At 50.2% G+C, this 20,267-nt stretch overlaps 1 protein-coding gene across 3 annotated transcripts in view; it reads left to right on the top strand.

The window, feature by feature from the left end:
- The window catches only part of LOC147100457 (PR domain zinc finger protein 10-like), a 67,045-nt gene that overhangs the window by 22,733 nt on the left and 24,045 nt on the right, over nt 1-20,267 (top strand). For 2 of the 3 annotated variants that reach the window (XM_085968189.1, XM_085968191.1), the window contains exons 4-6: nt 1-162; nt 7,727-7,903; nt 18,119-18,262. In XM_085968189.1, the coding sequence (XP_085824315.1) occupies nt 1-162; nt 7,727-7,903; nt 18,119-18,262 (483 nt within the window). The remainder of the gene's footprint in view (nt 163-7,726; nt 7,904-18,118; nt 18,263-20,267) is intronic. The other variant, XM_085968190.1, reaches the window with a different exon arrangement.

Raw genomic sequence — 20,267 nt, 5'->3', positions numbered from 1 at the left:
GCAAAGATGGTGCAACATATCCGGAAAAAACATACGGATGTTCTACAGGAGAATCCGAATGCACTGCAGACACTACCTGCACAAATGCCCATCGTGGCCACTGTTATCAGTGCAGCACCAACTGTTGTGAACGCAGATGGCTCAACTGGAGACGCAATTGTGGTGAGGACAAGACACGAGTCCTTAACACAGAAATACAAAGGATGACTGCTAATCTGGGAATAACAGATAATGCATAGCAGGTCTGCACGCATCAGACACAGAGAGAGACTCACACAGACAGAGAGAGACTCACGCGGACCGAGAGAGAGACTCACTGACCGAGAGAGAGAGAGACTCACGCGGACCGAGAGAGAGAGACTCACTGACCGAGAGAGAGAGACTCATGCGGACCGAGAGAGAGAGAGACTCACGCGGACTGAGAGAGAGAGAGAGACTCACTGACCGAGAGAGAGAGACTCACTGACCGAGAGAGAGAGACTCACTGACCGAGAGAGAGAGACTCACGCGGACTGAGAGAGAGAGAGACTCACACAGACCGAGAGAGAGAGACTCTCACTGACTGAGAGAGAGAGACTCACGCGGACTGAGAGAGAGAGACTCACGCGGACTGAGAGAGAGAGACTCACTGACCGAGAGAGAGAGACTCACGCGGACTGAGAGAGAGAGAGACTCACACTGACCGAGAGAGAGAGACTCACTGACCGAGAGAGAGAGACTCACGCGGACTGAGAGAGAGAGACACTCACTGACCGAGAGAGAGAGAGACACTCACTGACCGAGAGAGAGAGACTCACGCGGACTGAGAGAGAGAGAGAGACTCACACTGACCGAGAGAGAGAGACTCTCACTGACAGAGAGAGAGAGACTCACTGACCGAGAGAGAGAGACTCACTGACCGAGAGAGAGAGAGACTCACGCGGACTGAGCGAGAGAGACTCACTGACCGAGAGAGAGAGACTCATGCGGACCGAGAGAGAGAGAGACTCACGCGGACTGAGAGAGAGAGAGAGAGACTCACTGACCGAGAGAGAGAGACTCACTGACCGAGAGAGAGAGACTCACTGACCGAGAGAGAGAGACTCACGCGGACTGAGAGAGAGAGAGACTCACACAGACCGAGAGAGAGAGACTCACACAGACCGAGAGAGAGAGACTCACACAGACCGAGAGAGAGAGACTCTCACTGACCGAGAGAGAGAGAGACTCACTGACCGAGAGAGAGAGACTCACGCGGACTGAGAGAGAGAGACACTCACTGACCGAGAGAGAGAGACTCACACTGACCGAGAGAGAGAGACTCACGCGGACCGAGAGAGAGAGACTCACGCGGACTGAGAGAGAGACTCACACTGACCGAGAGAGAGAGAGACTCACTGACCGAGAGAGAGAGACTCACACTGACCGAGAGAGAGACTCACACTGACCGAGAGAGAGAGACTCACTGACCGAGAGAGAGAGACTCACGCGGACCGAGAGAGAGAGAGACTCACACAGACCGAGAGAGAGAGACTCACTGACCGAGAGAGAGAGACTCACACAGACCGAGAGAGAGAGAGACTCACTGACCGAGAGAGAGAGACTCGCGGACTGAGAGAGAGAGACTCACACAGACCGAGAGAGAGAGACTCACGCGGACTGAGAGAGAGAGAGACTCACACTGACCGAGAGAGAGAGACTCACGCGGACTGAGAGAGAGAGAGACTCACACTGACCGAGAGAGAGAGACTCACTGACCGAGAGAGAGAGACTCACGCGGACTGAGAGAGAGAGAGACTCACACTGACCGAGAGAGAGAGACTCACGCGGACTGAGAGAGAGAGAGACTCGGACTGAGAGAGAGAGAGACTCACACTGACCGAGAGAGAGAGACTCACTGACCGAGAGAGAGAGACTCACACTGACCGAGAGAGAGAGACTCACTGACCGAGAGAGAGAGAGACTCACACAGACCGAGAGAGAGAGACTCACGCGGACTGAGAGAGAGAGAGACTCACACAGACCGAGAGAGAGAGACTCACGCGGACTGAGAGAGAGAGAGACTCACACTGACCGAGAGAGAGAGACTCACGCGGACTGAGAGAGAGAGAGACTCACACTGACCGAGAGAGAGAGACTCACTGACCGAGAGAGAGAGACTCACGCGGACTGAGAGAGAGAGAGACTCACACTGACCGAGAGAGAGAGACTCACTGACCGAGAGAGAGAGACTCACGCGGACTGAGAGAGAGAGAGACTCACACTGACCGAGAGAGAGAGACTCACGCGGACTGAGAGAGAGAGAGACTCGGACTGAGAGAGAGAGAGACTCACACTGACCGAGAGAGAGAGACTCACTGACCGAGAGAGAGAGACTCACTGACCGAGAGAGAGAGACTCACGCGGACTGAGAGAGAGACTCACACTGACCGAGAGAGAGAGACTCACTGACCGAGAGAGAGAGAGACTCACACAGACCGAGAGAGAGAGACTCACTGACCGAGAGAGAGAGACTCACGCGGACTGAGAGAGAGAGAGACTCACACAGACCGAGAGAGAGAGACACTCACGCGGACCGAGAGAGAGAGAGACTCACACAGACCGAGAGAGAGACTCACTGACCGAGAGAAAGAGACTCACGCGGACTGAGAGAGAGAGAGACTCACACAGACCGAGAGAGAGACTCACACAGACCGAGAGAGAGAGACTCACGCGGACTGAGAGAGAGACTCACACAGACCGAGAGAGAGAGACTCACGCGGACTGAGAGAGAGAGAGACTCACACAGACCGAGAGAGAGAGACTCACACAGACCGAGAGAGAGAGACTCACACAGACCGAGAGAGAGAGACTCACACAGACCGAGAGAGAGACTCACACAGACCGAGAGAGAGAGACACTCACTGACCGAGAGAGAGAGACACTCACTGACCGAGAGAGAGAGAGACTCACGCGGACTGAGAGAGAGAGAGAGACTCACGCGGACTGAGAGAGAGAGAGACTCACGCGGACTGAGAGAGAGAGAGACTCACACTGACCGAGAGAGAGAGACTCACTGACCGAGAGAGAGAGACTCACTGACCGAGAGAGAGAGACTCACGCGGACCGAGAGAGAGAGAGACTCACGCGGACCGAGAGAGAGAGACCCACTCACGGACAGAGAGAGACCGACTCACGGACAGAGAGAGACCGACTCACGGACAGAGAGAGACCGACTCACGGACAGAGAGAGACCGACTCACGGACAGAGAGGGACCGACTCACGGACAGAGAGGGACCGACTCACGGACAGAGAGGGACCGACTCACGGACAGAGAGGGACCGACTCACGGACAGAGAGGGACCGACTCACGGACAGAGAGGGACCGACTCACGGACAGAGAGGGACCGACTCACGGACAGAGAGGGACCGACTCACGGACAGAGAGGGACCGACTCACGGACAGAGAGGGACCGACTCACGGACAGAGAGGGACCGACTCACGGACAGAGAGGGACCGACTCACGGACAGAGAGGGACCGACTCACGGACAGAGAGGGACCGACTCACGGACAGAGAGGGACCGACTCACGGACAGAGAGGGACCGACTCACGGACAGAGAGGGACCGACTCACGGACAGAGAGGGACCGACTCACGGACAGAGAGGGACCGACTCACGGACAGAGAGGGACCGACTCACGGACAGAGAGGGACCGACTCACGGACAGAGAGGGACCGACTCACGGACAGAGAGGGACCGACTCACGGACAGAGAGGGACCGACTCACGGACAGAGAGGGACCGACTCACGGACAGAGAGGGACCGACTCACGGACAGAGAGGGACCGACTCACGGACAGAGAGGGACCGACTCACGGACAGAGAGGGACCGACTCACGGACAGAGAGGGACCGACTCACGGACAGAGAGGGACCGACTCACGGACAGAGAGGGACCGACTCACGGACAGAGAGGGACCGACTCACGGACAGAGAGGGACCGACTCACGGACAGAGAGGGACCGACTCACGGACAGAGAGGGACCGACTCACGGACAGAGAGGGACCGACTCACGGACAGAGAGGGACCGACTCACGGACAGAGAGGGACCGACTCACGGACAGAGAGGGACCGACTCACGGACAGAGAGGGACCGACTCACGGACAGAGAGGGACCGACTCACGGACAGAGAGGGACCGACTCACGGACAGAGAGGGACCGACTCACGGACAGAGAGGGACCGACTCACGGACAGAGAGGGACCGACTCACGGACAGAGAGGGACCGACTCACGGACAGAGAGGGACCGACTCACGGACAGAGAGGGACCGACTCACGGACAGAGAGGGACCGACTCACGGACAGAGAGGGACCGACTCACGGACAGAGAGGGACCGACTCACGGACAGAGAGGGACCGACTCACGGACAGAGAGGGACCGACTCACGGACAGAGAGGGACCGACTCACGGACAGAGAGGGACCGACTCACGGACAGAGAGGGACCGACTCACGGACAGAGAGGGACCGACTCACGGACAGAGAGGGACCGACTCACGGACAGAGAGGGACCGACTCACGGACAGAGAGGGACCGACTCACGGACAGAGAGGGACCGACTCACGGACAGAGAGGGACCGACTCACGGACAGAGAGGGACCGACTCACGGACAGAGAGGGACCGACTCACGGACAGAGAGGGACCGACTCACGGACAGAGAGGGACCGACTCACGGACAGAGAGGGACCGACTCACGGACAGAGAGGGACCGACTCACGGACAGAGAGGGACCGACTCACGGACAGAGAGGGACCGACTCATACGGACAGAGAGGGACCGACTCATACGGACAGAGAGGGACCGACTCATACGGACAGAGAGGGACCGACTCATACGGACAGAGAGGGACCGACTCATACGGACAGACGGGGAGAGAGAGAGAGGCAGACTCACTGACCGAGAGAGAGGGAGACTCGCCGTCCGAGAGAGAGAGAGAGACTCGCGGACCGAGAGAGAGGGGGAGACTCGCGGACCGAGAGAGAGGGGGAGACTCGCGGACCGAGAGAGAGGGGGAGACTCGCGGACCGAGAGAGAGGGGGAGACTCGCGGACCGAGAGAGAGGGGGAGACTCGCGGACCGAGAGAGAGGGGGAGACTCTCGCGGGCCGAGAGGGGGGGAGACTCTCGCGGACCGAGAGAGAGAGTGACTCGCGGACCGAGAGAGAGGGAGACTCGCGGACCGAGAGAGAGGGGGAGACTCTCGCGGGCCGAGAGAGAGAGTGACTCGCGGACCGAGAGAGAGGGGGAGACTCTCGCGGGCCGAGAGAGAGAGTGACTCGCGGACCGAGAGAGAGGGGGAGACTCTCGCGGGCCGAGAGAGGGGGGGGAGACTCTCGCGGACCGAGAGAGAGGGAGACTCGCGGACCGAGAGAGAGGGAGACTCGCGGACCGAGAGAGAGGGGGAGACTCTCGCGGGCCGAGAGAGAGAGTGACTCGCGGACCGAGAGAGAGGGGGAGACTCTCGCGGGCCGAGAGAGGGGGGGAGACTCTCGCGGGCCGAGAGAGGGGGGGAGACTCTCGCGGGCCGAGAGAGGGGGGGGAGACTCTCGCGGGCCGAGAGAGGGGGGGGAGACTCTCGCGGGCCGAGAGAGGGGGGGAGACTCTCGCGGGCCGAGAGAGGGGGGGAGACTCTCGCGGGCCGAGAGAGGGGGGGGAGACTCTCGCGGGCCGAGGGAGGGGGGGAGACTCTCGCGGGCCGAGGGAGGGGGGGAGACTCTCGCGGGCCGAGGGAGGGGGGGAGACTCTCGCGGGCCGAGGGATGGGGGGGAGACTCTCGCGGGCCGAGAGAGGGGGGGAGACTCTCGCGGGCCGAGAGAGGGGGGGAGACTCTCGCGGGCCGAGAGAGGGGGGGAGACTCTCGCGGGCCGAGAGAGGGGGGGGAGACTCTCGCGGGCCGCGAGAGGGGGGGAGACTCTCGCGGGCCGAGAGAGGGGGGGGAGACTCTCGCGGGCCGAGAGAGATGTAATGTGGAATGGAGATGCTGCCAGACCTGTTAGGTATGTGCAGCATTTTCTGTTTTAATATTTAATCTGGTTTGATTGGTGCAGCTGATTTAGACAGAGAACTGTAACGATCTCAATCGCCACTTGTCATCAGCCTGGCCGTGCACCCAATCTTCACTTCAGCCTGATTGGAGTTTGCCGTTCTGAGGGGCTCCGAGTTCCTCAGTTGCAGACACGATAGTGTAAACGTTATAAAAAGTGCAGCTTCCAGTCTACATGATCTGCCACTGCCACAGTATGCTGCACTAAGGAATACAAAAGCTCCAAGTTTGCTCATTCCAGCAGCAGCAAAATCCCATTTTCTGTGCATCTCGTGAACCGCTGCAGGCTCTGCCCCTATGAGGGGGAGAAGCATTGGGTGGGTTTTCTCACTGCTCTCCCACAGTCAGAACTGCCAGCAAAGCACTTTTATCGGAATTAGAAATAATCACGCAGCCCCTTCCTCGGATGGACTTTGTACCATTTGCACTCACACTCAACCTGTGGTAATCAAGCATCCACTGTGCTGAGGCACCAATGAATGGAGTAAGACCAGTGACTCAACCCAGCTGGAGATTAATCCAAATCATTAGGAGCTAATTTAATTTGTCAACCGCAGTGCCACACCCCTGCTGGGCAAAAATCAAAGACTGCACCCACAATGGTCCAGCAGGCAAAGGCACAGCCAGACAGTCCCAAAGTCAACTATGGTACTACACATCGTGTCAGTGCACCTGGGCAAGGGACAGATAAAAATCAGACAGGGTTTCAGCTCCTGATCACTGCCACTGTTGGAAAGTGTGCTTGTGTGGCTGTCGGGTGAAGACAGGATCAGCTTCAGCTGCGGTCTTTCCCACTGTCGGAATGCTTGACAGCACTCAGTCCCCTCTCCACTCCACCATGAGTGTGATGGAATACTCTCCACTTGCCTGGATGAGTGCAGCTCCAACAACACTCGAGAAGCTCGACACCATCCAGGACAAAGCAGCCCGTTTGATTGGCACCCCATCCGCCACCTTCAACAGGCACTCCCTCCACCACCGGCGTACCGTGGCTGCAGTGTGTACTATCTACAAGATGCACTGCAGCAACTCGCCAAGCCCGCGACTTCTACTACCTAGAAGGACACTGGCAGCAGGCATATGGGAACACCACCATCTCCAAGATCCCCTCCAAGTTACATACCATCCTGACTTGGAAATATATCACCGTTCCTTCATCATCGCTATGTCAAAATCCTGGAACTCCATCCCTAACAGCACTGTGGGAGTACCATCACCTCACGGACTGCAGCGGTTCAGGAAGGCGGCTCACCACCACCTTCTCAAGGGCATTTAGGGATGGGCAATAAATGCTGGCCTTGCCAACGATGCCCACATTCTGGGAACAAATAAAAAATACTTGGCTAGGCTGCTGCCTGTAGAACAGTAGCCCGGCTATTGTCAGAAAGGGAGGAGAGCGAATCGTTGCATGTTTGAGACACATTCCATTTTACAGCTGTGGGCAAAATGGAATCTAATTCTGTTGCTGGTTAAGGCTACTCACTCAGCTGGATTGAGGCTGGCAAAGCTGATCAGACTCAGTACAACGAACTGTGGGTTGCAGCGCGCACTCAGTACATCAGCTGTTGCTCGCACTCATTATAGCTGTGCCATATAACTCGGTACAGGTGTGTAATGCTTTTAAATGGTGTAAAGACTAATCCCTTTTCCTCCTTCACACAGACAACTGATCTGCTGACTCAGGCGATGAGCGAGCTGTCGCAGACGCTGACGACAGACTACCGCGCAGCTCAGGGAGATTATCAGCGCGTGCAATACATTCCTGTCTCTCAGCACATCCAACCAGTTCAGGGACAACAGCCTCAGCACATCCAACTTCAGGTGGTGCAGGTGGCACAGGTGGGTGATGCATGTGCCGCGTGTATACACACACACAATGAACAAGAGAACAAAACCTTTAACTAAAGTACAGAAAGACATCTCAAAGTGCTTATAAAAGATAGAGGAATGACAGTAAAAGGGGCCTGGAAAACTTGGGTGGGGAGGGCTGAAAGCACAATGAAAGGAAGGAAGTCATAAGAACAGAGGAACAGGCGGAGTCTATTAAGCCCCTCGAGCCTGTTCCACCATTGTAGTAGACCATGACTGATCTGCCTCTTAACTCCATCTACCTGCCTTGGTTCTGTAACCTGTAAAAACCCTGGCCTAACAAACATCTATCAATCTCAGTTTTGAAATTTTCAATTGACCCCCAGCCTCAACAGCTTTTTTGGGGAGAGAGTTCCTGATTTCCACTACCCTTTGTGTGAAGAGGTGTTTCCTGACATCACCTCTCGAACAGCCTGGCTCTAATTTGAAGATCATGTCCCCTTTTTCTGGACTCCCCCACCAGAGGCAATAGTTTCTCTCTACCCTATCATCTCCTCTAATCATCTTAAACACCTCGATTAGATCACCCCTCAATCTTCTATACTCAAGCGAATATGTCTAGTCTGTGCAACCTATAATTTAACCCTTTTAGCCCCGGTATCATTCTGGTGAATCTGCGCTGCTCCCCCTCCGAGGCCGATATATCCTCCCTGAGGCGTGGTGCCCAGAACTGAATGGGGTCCAACCAGAGCTCTGTACAACAGTGACATCACTTCCCCCTCCTTTGTATTCCAGCCCACTCGAGATAAAAGCCAGCATTCCATTAGCCTCTTTAATTATTTTTTGTACCTGTCCACTAGCTTTTAGTGATTTCTGTACTTGGACCCCTGAAGCTCTCTGTTCATCCACAGCTCCTCGCTTCTCACCATTTAGAAAATACTCTGATCTGTCTTTCTTCGGTCCAAAGTGGATGACTTCACACTTTCCCACATTGAACTCTATCTGCCACAGTTTTGCCCACTCACTCAATCTATTAATGTCCCTTTGCAACCTTCTGCTCCCATCTACACTCCTTACTGTGCCACCCAACTTGGTAATACGGCTCCCTATTCCTTGATCTAAGTCACTTATAAATATAGTGAAAAGCTGAAGCCCCCGTACAGACCCTGGGGGACACCACGAGTCACATCCTGCCAATTTGAGTACATAAGCATTATCCCTATTCTCTGTCTTCTGCCTCCTAACCAACTCTTAACCCATGTTAATAGGTTGCCTCCAATTCCATGCGCTCTCATTTTAACAGTCTCTTATTTCTGGAAGTCCATATGAATAACATCCATAGACTTATCTACCACGTTAATTACCTCCTCAGAAAATTCAGCTGGGTTCATTTGACATGACTTTCCCTTTACAAATCCACACTGGCGCTCTCTGATCAGTTTGTCCAAATGTTCAGTCACTGTCCCTAATAACAGATTCTAGTGACTTACCTACAACAGATGTTAGACTAATAAACCTATAGAAAGAAGAATTTTGAAAGCAAGGAGACAGGTAGCAAGGTGGATGGATCAAGGAAGGGAGTTGCAGAAAGCAGAGGCTTAGGAGTGAGTGTCCATAAGAACATAATAGGAGCAGGAGTAGGCCATTTGGCCCCTCGAGCCTGCTCCGCCATTCAATAAGATCATGGCTGATCTTCTACCTCAACTCCGCCTTCCTGCACTATCCCCATATCCCTTAATTCCCTTCGTTCCCAAAAATTTATCGACCTCTGTCTTGAATATACTCAACGACTGAGCATCCACAGCTCTCTGGTAGAGAATTACAAAGTTTGGAACCCTTTGAGTGAAGAAATTTCTCCTCACCTCAGTCCTAAATGGCCAACCTCTTATTCTGTTACTGTGACCCCGTGCTCTAGATTCCCCAGTCATGGGAAACATTTTTCCAGCATTAACCCTGTCAAGCCCCTTAAGAATTTTATATGTTTCAATTAGATCACCTCTCATTCTTCTAAACTCTATGGAATATAGGCCTAGTCTACTCAATCGCTCCTCATAGGGCAATCCCCTCATCCCAGGAACCAGTCTAGTGAATATTTGTTGCACTCCCATCAATAGTAGTAGTCGGCAACAGGAAGCATGCCTGTATTGGAGGAGTGGAAGTTGTTTGTAGGAATGTACAGCTGAGGGAGGGGAAATGAAGCCATGGCCAAGCAAGGACCGGGATCTTGAAGTCAGTTCGCTGGGGCACAGAGAGCCAATGCAAGATGGAGAGGATGGGTTGATGGGGATGTGGAATTTTATTAGGATGAGAACACGAGCCGTGGAATTTTATTAGGATGAGAACACGAGCTATGGCATTCTGAATAAGTTGTAATTTGTGAAAGGTGCAGGGAGGAGTCTCACAGATGATGGGGACAGGTTAGGATTTCAGCACTTTATGAATGAGGGGTCAGCTGTGGTTCAGTTGGTAGCACTTTCACCTCTGAGTCAGAGGTTGTGTGTTCAAGTCCAACTCCAGAGACTCGAGCACAAAATCGAGGCTGATGCTGTCGGAGGTGCCGTCTTTCAGGTAATGTGTTAATCCGAAGCCCCGTCTGCCCCCTCAGGTGGATGTAAAAGACCCCATGGCACTATTTTGAAGAGGCGCAGGGGAGTTCTCCCAATATTTATCCCTCAACCAACTCCTAAAAACACATTATCTGGTCATCATCGCAATGCTGTTTGTGGGAGCTTGCTCTGCACAAATTAGCAGCCGCAATTTTTACATTATAACAGTGACTACACTTCAAAAGTACTTCATTGGCTGTAAAGTGCTTTGGCAAAGGCGCTATGTAAATGAGAGTCCATTCCTTCTGTTCAGTTTGGCTGGAGGATAATGGGGGGATGGGTTTCGATGGGAGAGTTGGGGAAATGGGGGATGGACTTCAATAGGAGAGTTAGGGTGCTGAAGAGATGGGTTTGATGGGAGGGATGGGCTTCGATGGGAGAGTTAGGGGACCGGAGGGATGGGCTTCGATGGGAGACCGGAGGGATGGGCTTCGATGGGAGAGTTAGGGGACTGGAGGGATGGGCTTCGATGGGAGAGTTAGGGGACTGGAGGGATGGGCTTCGATGGGAGAGTTAGGGGACTGGAGGGATGGGCTTCGATGGGAGAGTTGGTACTGGAGGGATGGGCTTCGATGGGAGAGTTGGTACTGGAGGGATGGGCTTCGATGGGCGAGTTGGTTCTGGAGGGATGGGCTTCGATGGGAGAGTTGGTACTGGAGGGATGGGCTTCGATGGGAGAGTTAGGATGCTGAAGCGAGTGGCCTTTCCTCATCCTTGTGCCTGCATTCTCAGAGGAGACTTTCTTTAGCCAGCCAGCTGCTGATACGCCTGTAGTATTTCAAGTTCAAATACAGAATGTCTTCAAACAAGGGTGAAGTCCCCATAACAAGAGTCACCGGGGCCTGCTGTCAGGCCCACTTGGTGAAATTTCCTCAAGCACACTGCCCAGCTGGATTGGCTACTGTGCCCATCACTCCCATAATCAGGGTTACCTTTCAGACTGAAGTAGGTTGTCTTGGTCTGGCAGCTGCAGCCAAGTAAATGACTATAATAGCTGATAGAATTTCACATTCAGTTTGAGGGTGAGAAACTTGGGTCTGAAACTAGTGTCTTAAACTTAAATAAAGGCAATTACAAAGGTATGAAGACAGAGTTGGCTAAAGTGGACTGGGAAAATAGATTAAAGAGTAAGACGGTAGATTAGCAGTGGTAGACTTTTAAAGAGATATTTCATAACTCTCAGCAAAGGTTTATTCCAGTGAGAAAGAAAGACTCTACGAGAAAGATGAATCATCCGTGGCTAACTGAGGAAGTTAAGGATGGTATCAAATTGAAAGAAAAGGCATACAATATTGCGAAGATTAGTGGTAGGCCAGAAGATTAGGAAATTTTTAGAAACCAGCAAAGGATGACGAAAAAATAATAGAGGGAGAAGATAGATTATGAGAGTAAACTATCAAAAAATATAATAACAGACAGTAAGAGCTTCGACAGGTATATAAACAGGAAGAGAGTAACTAAAGTAAACATTGGTTCCTTAGAGGATGAGACTGGGGAATTAATAATGGGAAACATGGAAATTGCAGAGACTTTGAACAAATATTTTGTATCGGTCTTCACGGTACAAAACACTAAAAGCATCCCAATAATAATTGATAATCATGGGGCTATAGGGAGGGAGGAACTTAAAATAATCATTATCACTAGAGAAAAAGTACTAGGCAAACTAGTGGGACTAAAGGCTGACAAGTCCCTGGACCTGATGGCCTGCATCCTAGGGTCTTAAAAGAAGTGGCTGCAGAGATAGTGGGTGCTTTCAGTTGTAATCTACCAAAATTCCCTGGATTCTGAAGAGGTCCCATCAGATTGGAAAACCGCAAATGTAACGACCCTATTCAAGAAAGTGGGGAGACAAAAAGCAGGAAACTATAGCCCAGTTAGCCTAACATCTGTCATTGGAAAAATGCTGGAATCCATTATTAAGGAAGTAATAGCAGGACATTTAGAAAATCATAATACAATCAAGCAGAGTCAACATGGTTTTAAACATAGAAGATAGGAGCAGGAGTAGGCCATTCGGCTCCTTGAGCCTGCTCCGCCATTCAATGCAATCATGGCTGACCATCCAATTTCAGTACCCGGTCCCTGCTTTCTCCCCATACCCCTTGATCCCTTTAGCCTTAAGAAATATATCCAACTCCTTCTTGAATATATTTAATGAATTGGCCTCTACTGCCTTCTGTGGTAGAGAATTCCACAGGTTCACCACCCTCTGGGTGAAGAAATTCCTCCTCATCTCTGTCCTAAATGGCTTACCCCTTATCCTTAGACTGTGACCCCTGGTTCTGGACTCCCCGACCATCGGGAACATCCTTCCTGCATCTAGTCTGTCCAGTCCTGTCAGAATTTTATAAGTTTCAATGAGATCCCCTCTCAATCTTCTAAACTCCAGTGAGTACAAGCCCAATCGACCCAATCTCTCCTCATACGTCATTCCTGCCATCCCAGCTATCAGCCTGGTGAATCTTCGCTGAACTCCTTCCATGGCAAGAACATCCTTCCTCAGATAAGGCGACCAAAACTGCGCACGCTACTCAAGATGTGGTCTCACCAAAGCCCTGTACAACTGCAGCAAGACATCCTTGTTCCTGTACTCGAACCCTCTCGCTACGAAGGCCAACATACCATTTGCCTTCTTAACCGCCTGCTGCACCTGCATGCTTACCTTCAGCGACTGGTGCACAAGGACACCCAGGTCTCGTTGTACTTCCCCTTCTCCCAATCTATTGCCATTCAGATAATAATCTGCCTTCCTGTTTTTGCCACCAAAGTGGATAACCTCACATTTATCCACGTTATATTGCATCTGCCATGCTTTTGCCCAATCACCCAACCTGTCCAAATCATCCTGGAGTTTCTCGGCATCCTCCTCACAGCACACACGCCCACCCAGCTTTGTGTTGTCTGTAAATTTGGAGATATTACATCTAGTTCCCTCATCTAGATCATTAATATATATTGTGAATAGCTGGGGTCCAAGGACCGATCCCTGCGCTACCCCACTAGTCACTGCCTGCCACTCGGAAAAAAGCCGTTTACTCCAACTCTTTGCTTTCTGTCTGCCAACCAGTTCTCTATCCAAGTCAATACCTTGCCCCCAATCCCATGTGCCTTAACTTTACACGCTAATCTCTTATGTGGGACCTTATCAAAAGCCTTCTGAAAGTCCAAATACACCACATCCACTGGTTCTCCCTTATCTATTTTACCAGTTACATCCTCAAAAAAATTCCAGTAGATTAGTCAAGCATGATTTACCTTTTGTAAATCCATGTTGACTTTGTCCGATCCTGTCACTGTTTTCCAAGTGCTCTGCTATTACATCTTTTATAACGAACTCTAGCATTTTCCCCACTACCGATGTCAGGCTTACCGGTCTGTAATTCCCCGTTTTCTCTCTACCACCTTTTTTGAATAGTGGGGTAACATGAAAGGGAAATCGTGTTTGACAATTTTACTAGAGTTCTTTGAGGATGTAACGAGCAGGGTGGATAAAGGTGAACCAGTAGATGTCGTGTATTTGGATTTCCAAAAGTCATTTGATAAGGTGCCACATAAAAGGTTACTGCACAAGATAAGAGCTCACGGGATTGGGGGTAATATATTGGCATGGATAGAGGATTGGCTAACTAACAGAAAGCAGAGAGTCAGGATAAATGGGTCATTTTCAGGTTGGCAAACGGTAACTAGTGGGGGCCTCAACTATTTACAATCTATATTAATGACTTGGATGAAGGGACCAAGTGTAATGTAGCCAAATTTGCTGCTGATGTAAAGATAGGTGGGAAAGCAAGTTGTGAGGAGGACACAGAGTCTGCAAAGGGATATAGTGTGTGAGTTAAGTGTGTGGCCAAAAATCTGGCAGATGGAGTATAATGTGGGAAAATGTGAGGTTATCCACTTTGGTAGGAAGAATAGAAAAGCAAATTATGATTTAAATGGAGAGAGACTACAGAATGCTGCAGTACAGAGGGATCTGGGGCTCCTCATACATGAAACACAAAGTTAGCATGCAGGCACAGCAAGTAATTAGGAAGGCAAATGGAATGTTGGCCCTTATTACAAGGGGGATGGAATATAAAAGTAGTCTGCTACAACTGTACAGGGCGCTGGCGAGACCACACCTGGAGTACTGTGTGCAGTTTTGGTCTCCTTATTTAAGGAAGGATATACTTGCATTGGAGGCAGTTCAGAGAAGGTTCACGGGGTTGATTCCTGAGATGAAGGGGTTGTCTTATGAGGATAGGTTGAGCAGGTTGGACTTATACCATTGGCGTTTAGAAGAATGAGAGGTGATCTTACTGAAACATATAAGACTCTGAGGGGGCTTGACAGGATAGATGAAGGGAGGATGTTTCCCCTCTTGGGGGAATCTAGAACTAGGGGGCGTAGTTTTAGAATAAGGGGTCGTCCATTTAAAACGGAGATGAGGAGGAATTTCTTCTCTGAGGGTGGTGAATCTTTGGAATTCTCTGCCCCAGAGAGCTGTGGAGGCTCAGTCATTGAATACATTCAAGGCGGAGATAGACAGATATTTGAGTTAGAGGGGAGCCCAGGGTTATGGAGAGGGGCAGGGAAGTGGAGTTGAGGCCAAGATCAGATCAGCCATGATCTTATTGAATGGCGGAGCAGGCTCGAGGGGCCAAATGACCGACAACTCCTATTTCTTATGTTCTTATGTTTTAAAGTTGTGAAATAAAAACAGAAAATGCTGGAAATACTCAGCAGGTCAGGCAGCATCTGTGGAGAGAGAAAAAGAGGTAACGTTTCTGGTCGATGACCTTTTGTCAGTGAAGCCTGTTTAAAGTTCAGCAGTAGGGCACATTGTGAGAATCTTCATTTGCTGTATGGAACTCCTTCAGTCTGCATTGACCCTTGTTCTTGTTACAGTTCATGACCGTAGCACAACCCAAACCCGAGTTCTGAGTTCCAGTTGTCTATGTGATAAACTTGTAGACGAATAGAATGGTGGATGGAGCATTGAAAGCTTTTGTCATGACATGGGAGGGTATAGGCTTCTGTCTATGGCTCGCACTGCGAGTTCCTGATCTTGGGCTTACTGCCTTGGGAAGTGGAGGCCAGGTATTTATCCAACCCTGAGTCAGCCTTGCGCACCTCAGAGAGTAACTGAGCCCTGAATCCACTGTCTCTCTCAGCCAGGGATGCTGCGTGCCAGTAAGAAGGGAACACACACTAGGCTGCTGCTTAGCAACTCTTAAAAAGGTTTTCTCCTGCTGGGCAGTGGGTCAATTCGCTGACATGAAAATAAACAAGAGCAAGGGAGATGGTAGGGCCTTAGTGAATGCAGCTGGTGTAGATGTTTGCTATTCCCGAGTACTCTGCCTGTGGCTGCTGTGGGAACTGGCAACTCTCTAAATCTCAGCAATTTCAAATATTTATTCTAAGTAATTGTGAGAATTCAGACAATTCCTTGACATTCTTAGTATTTGAGAACAGCATTCTTTTTGTATTTTCTCCTATGATTGACCAGTGAGAAGAAGGATCTCTTTCAAAGTGGCTCCAAGATGATGTGCCAGGCTCATTAATGGGACCTAGAGGGGAAGATCCTTCACTGTGAGCTGGGATTGTTCTTCAGCTGCAGATAGTCGTGCAAGCCGATAGCTGAATGGATAGTGTGATCCTGGTTGGGCAAACTAAGAGAAGGCCAGCAGTGTTCTACGCTGATGAGCTGTCTATGGACATTTGGGGTACTGGGTTGCATTCATAGGGCTATCCATTGCAAAATGAAACAAACCATTTTTTCCTTGTATAAGATCTTGGGTAGGCCTCATTTAGAATACGGTGTCCAGTTTTAGTCCCCTTACATGGTGTGTGATATTGAGGCTTTGGAAAAGGTTCAGTGGAGGGCCACAAGAATGATTCCCAGTTTAAAGCACCGTAGTTACCCAGATAAGCTTAAAGAACTGGGTCTATTTACTCCGGAGAGGCATAGACTCGGGCGATTCGAATGAGGTCTATGAAATAATGAAGGGACTAGATTGTGTGCACACTGACTTTATGTCAGTTAGATAGTTTGTGGAGACCTGGATTCATGCGTATAAACTATGCAAGGGAAGAAATAGGTTAGATGTTTTTGTCCCAGAGAAAAGTAGACCAAGAGAGCACTTTGCCGGTTTGTGAGGCGAGTGCTGATTCACTGTGTACCTTTTGAGAGAGAGCTGGACTGGTTCCTGGCTGGGCTGGAGGTTGGTAGGTCGGTACCAAATAATATAAGTCTAGATCAATGTGGTCTTCTGGACCGGTTTCGATCGCCTAGAGGGACCGGAGAGGAATTTTCCTGGTTTTATTCCCTTATTAGCCTTGGTTGTGTGATCTGGTTTAACGCCTCTCCCAGGAGACTACATGGCACCCAGGGGATAAGGAGTCTCTTTACGTGATCACAGCTGTATGGGCGGGCTTGGTGGACCAGCTAATCTTTTCCTGTCCGATGTTTTTGCATGTTCATATGTGGCGTTTGCTGTTGGAAACCTGTGTTTAAGCGCTCTGAATTTGGATATGTGAGGTGTGTCCCTACGGAGAGAGAGAGAGTGCACTCCATTTCAGGCAAACATACTTGACTTGTGTAGATTTCTCCGTATCGTATTCTGAAGGCGATTAAGAATGGTGATGGGTTTCTCCAAGTGTCAAACACTGGCTAAAAGTTGGTTTTCCCTTTTGCATAGAGGCTGCAGCTGAGAAGGCAGATGGGCGTCAATGCTGTTCTAAATCCAGCAATAGGAGCTGGCAAGCGTCCCCGCCCCCTCTCAGCACAGGGGGCATGATCCTGCTTGTGGTGGGGTTGGGGCAGCACCTGATCTCCATTTGGCCCCTCTCTATGGTGAACTGCTGTGATTAGGAGCTTTGCAGCTTGTGGATCTTAACGATAGATATGTACCACACTCCCGAGGTCCGCTGAGCCTACTGTAGCTTCATTGACCAACTTTCCTCAAAGGCTTCAGTGATTTTATTTATCTTGTTTGCTTAAACTTGTGAAATGAAGATGCTAGCACTAAATGCAGTTGGTAAAAAGAGGAAAATGCAACAACCGTACTCTGGCTGTCCTCCTATAAATGAATCTTCAATTGGGATTGTTTTGGATGTATATTTTATCAGGGAAATAAATAAGAGCATAAGAAATAGGAGCAGGAGTAGGCCATACTGCCCCTCAATAAGATCATGGCTGATCTTCTAGCTATAATAATCGAGGAACTATCTCAACAATGTTCTTTGGGCTCCCCTGAAGGTTCAGAGAGTTTATCGAGTATACAGACCAGCTTCTATTTACGGCCTGGGTGGAGTTAGCTGGGTGGGGTGGCTACATTCAGTCTTGGGGCCCTGGGTTAGCACCTGCCAAGGCTCTTGCTTCTGATTACTATCCACTGGGCTCTTCTCTGGTCGAATACCCTGCCAGCACTCCGTGTCTAGACTGACTTGAGATTCATGGTCATTTTGGATAGGGTGACATCTTTCCATCTGTATCCTAGGGAAAGTTGGCACCTTCAGGAGAGGAGGAGTGAAAAAACGCCGATGCTTGTTTTCGAGCGCGTATCATCAGTATGGTCGTGACGTGAAGTGAGGCAGTATTGCTGTTATGGTTGCGAGAAGGCTAATACCTCCTCCTGTGTCTGTCTCATTTCAGGCCTCCTCCCCGCACCAGAATCAGCATTCCACCGTGGACGTCAGCCAGCTGCATGATCCTCATGCCTTCGCACAGCACCCCATTCAGGTCCAGCACGTCCAGGTGACGGAGCAGTCCAGCGCCATGGCCCCCTCTGATTCCCAGGTAACCTTAATTGGGACAGTGTGCAACAGATTACCCGCAGCCCAAGTTGAGAATGCTGAGGCAGGGGCAGGATTTACTGTTCTTCAGTACACATCCTCCATGCTCTACTGAGCAAACTCGCCCCAGACCCCATCCCTGGGAAAAGAATTCGCCTGAGAGACCAGGTTTCGTGATGTCTCATGTGACCTCTTCCTGTTGTAGTGCTCATTATAAGGCAAACCCTGCCCCAAAGCTTTCAGTTGGTTCCCTCAGCACATGCTCTCAAATTGTAAAATTTAACACCTGACTTTATTAATTAAGAAGTTTTGTTTGCTGCCTCTGTCGGTCCGAATCTTGAAGCAAAAGGTCCACTGATGGCTCCGAACATGCTTTGTGCTGTAAATGCTCACATGTCTTTTACAGATGGTTATTGTAAATGCCCACAGTGACTTAGTGCCAGGCATCATATAGCAGAGCGGGAGAGTTTTCTCTGCAGGTCCTGACATGCAATGAGACACTCCAGACTGGCCAGTGGCAACAACAGTGCATCCTTCATGCCAGGAGCAGGCCATAGTAACGCAAGTTTGCCTAAATAACAACAGTGAATGCACATCAAAAGTAATCCGCCACTTGTAAAGAGCTTTGGGACAGTAAGGACGTGATAAGGTGCTGTATAAATGCAAGTTCTATTTTACTTCTTTTACAGCTCTTCTAGGCCATGCTACTGCAAGTACCTTGGGTTTCATTTTCAGAGATGCAACTTTGTCCTGCCCTCACCCCGAGGGGTAATTATGAAATGTCTGTCTGTTTTTGTAGCATATGTCAGGATGGGTCATTGGTACATTACCCATATCTGGACAGTTAACATAAGAGCTCTACGTTCTGAGTCTGCACGGGCAGCAGTATTTGCCACATTCCAGGAGCTCCGCTTCAGTTATGTAACTATGCAAAGCCTTACCGTGAGCTGATGCAAAACATTGCATTTCTATAGCACCTTTCAAGTCCTTGGAATGCCCCAAAGCACTTCCCAGACAAATATTTTTGAAGTGTTGTTATGCAGACAAATGCAGCACTCAGTGTATGCACATTGAGGGTCCACCATTGTCGTGAGGTGAACCATCGGTTGGTCTGTTTTTGGCGGTGTTGGTTGAGGGAGGAATGTTACCCAAATCACTGGGCGAACTCCCTGGTCTTCTTCGAGTAGTGCCGTGAATTCTTTTAGGTCTAGATGGGGGACTTATTTTAACATCTCCTCTAAAAGATGGCACCTCCGACAATGCAGCAGTGAAGTGTCAACCTAGATTATGATCTCTAGTCCTGAAGTTGAATCCTTCGGAGTCAGGCTATACCCTGGGCTTTTCATGAACAAGTCAAGATTAATGGTATCTTATGTGCAGTAACTGAATACCTTTACCAGAAACTGTTACCCAGATTTAGTCGGAGGCATTTCCTTTGGACATTTTGCCCTCGTGGCAACTTCTATCTTCTGCCTAGCTCAACACAACTTTGCTGGTTTCCAATGGTGTATGGAGGAAGCAAACCGAAGGAGAAGGAAAGACTATCTACCATTGTCCTGCGCACACCATGCTCCTTCTCCTCCCTCCCCACAGTTTTGAAGAGTCTTTCACTCTTCAGCCATTCTTGTCTGGCAAAATAACCAAGTGAAACCTTGGGGATTTGCCTTATATCGAGCCCGAGTACATGGGGGACATTTCTGATGCACAGTGTCATGACTTCACAAAACATCGTCCTCCATGTGTGATAGCAAAATACTGCAGATGCTGGAAATCCGAAATAACAACAGAAATTAGAGTTGACGTTTCGGGTAGAAACCCGTTTTCAAAACTGGAAAGGAAATAAAATAGATCGAAGGTAGGGCTGCGATAGAACAAAAGAAGTAAAAGAGACATTAAGAGGTATTCAAAACCAGACAAAATGGTAATAGGACAAGTGGAGACAAAAGACGGCTGAGATTAGGTGTGGAGTACAGTTTTGGTGTCCATACTTAAGAAGGGACATACTTGCT

This window comes from Somniosus microcephalus, chromosome 26, assembly GCF_052327205.1.
Source record: "Somniosus microcephalus isolate GS21.2 chromosome 26, FLI_Smic_1.0, whole genome shotgun sequence".
Lineage (NCBI taxonomy): Eukaryota > Metazoa > Chordata > Chondrichthyes > Squaliformes > Somniosidae > Somniosus > Somniosus microcephalus.
Note: the sequence above shows the minus strand (reverse complement) of the source record. Positions and strands in the feature narration are given on the sequence as shown.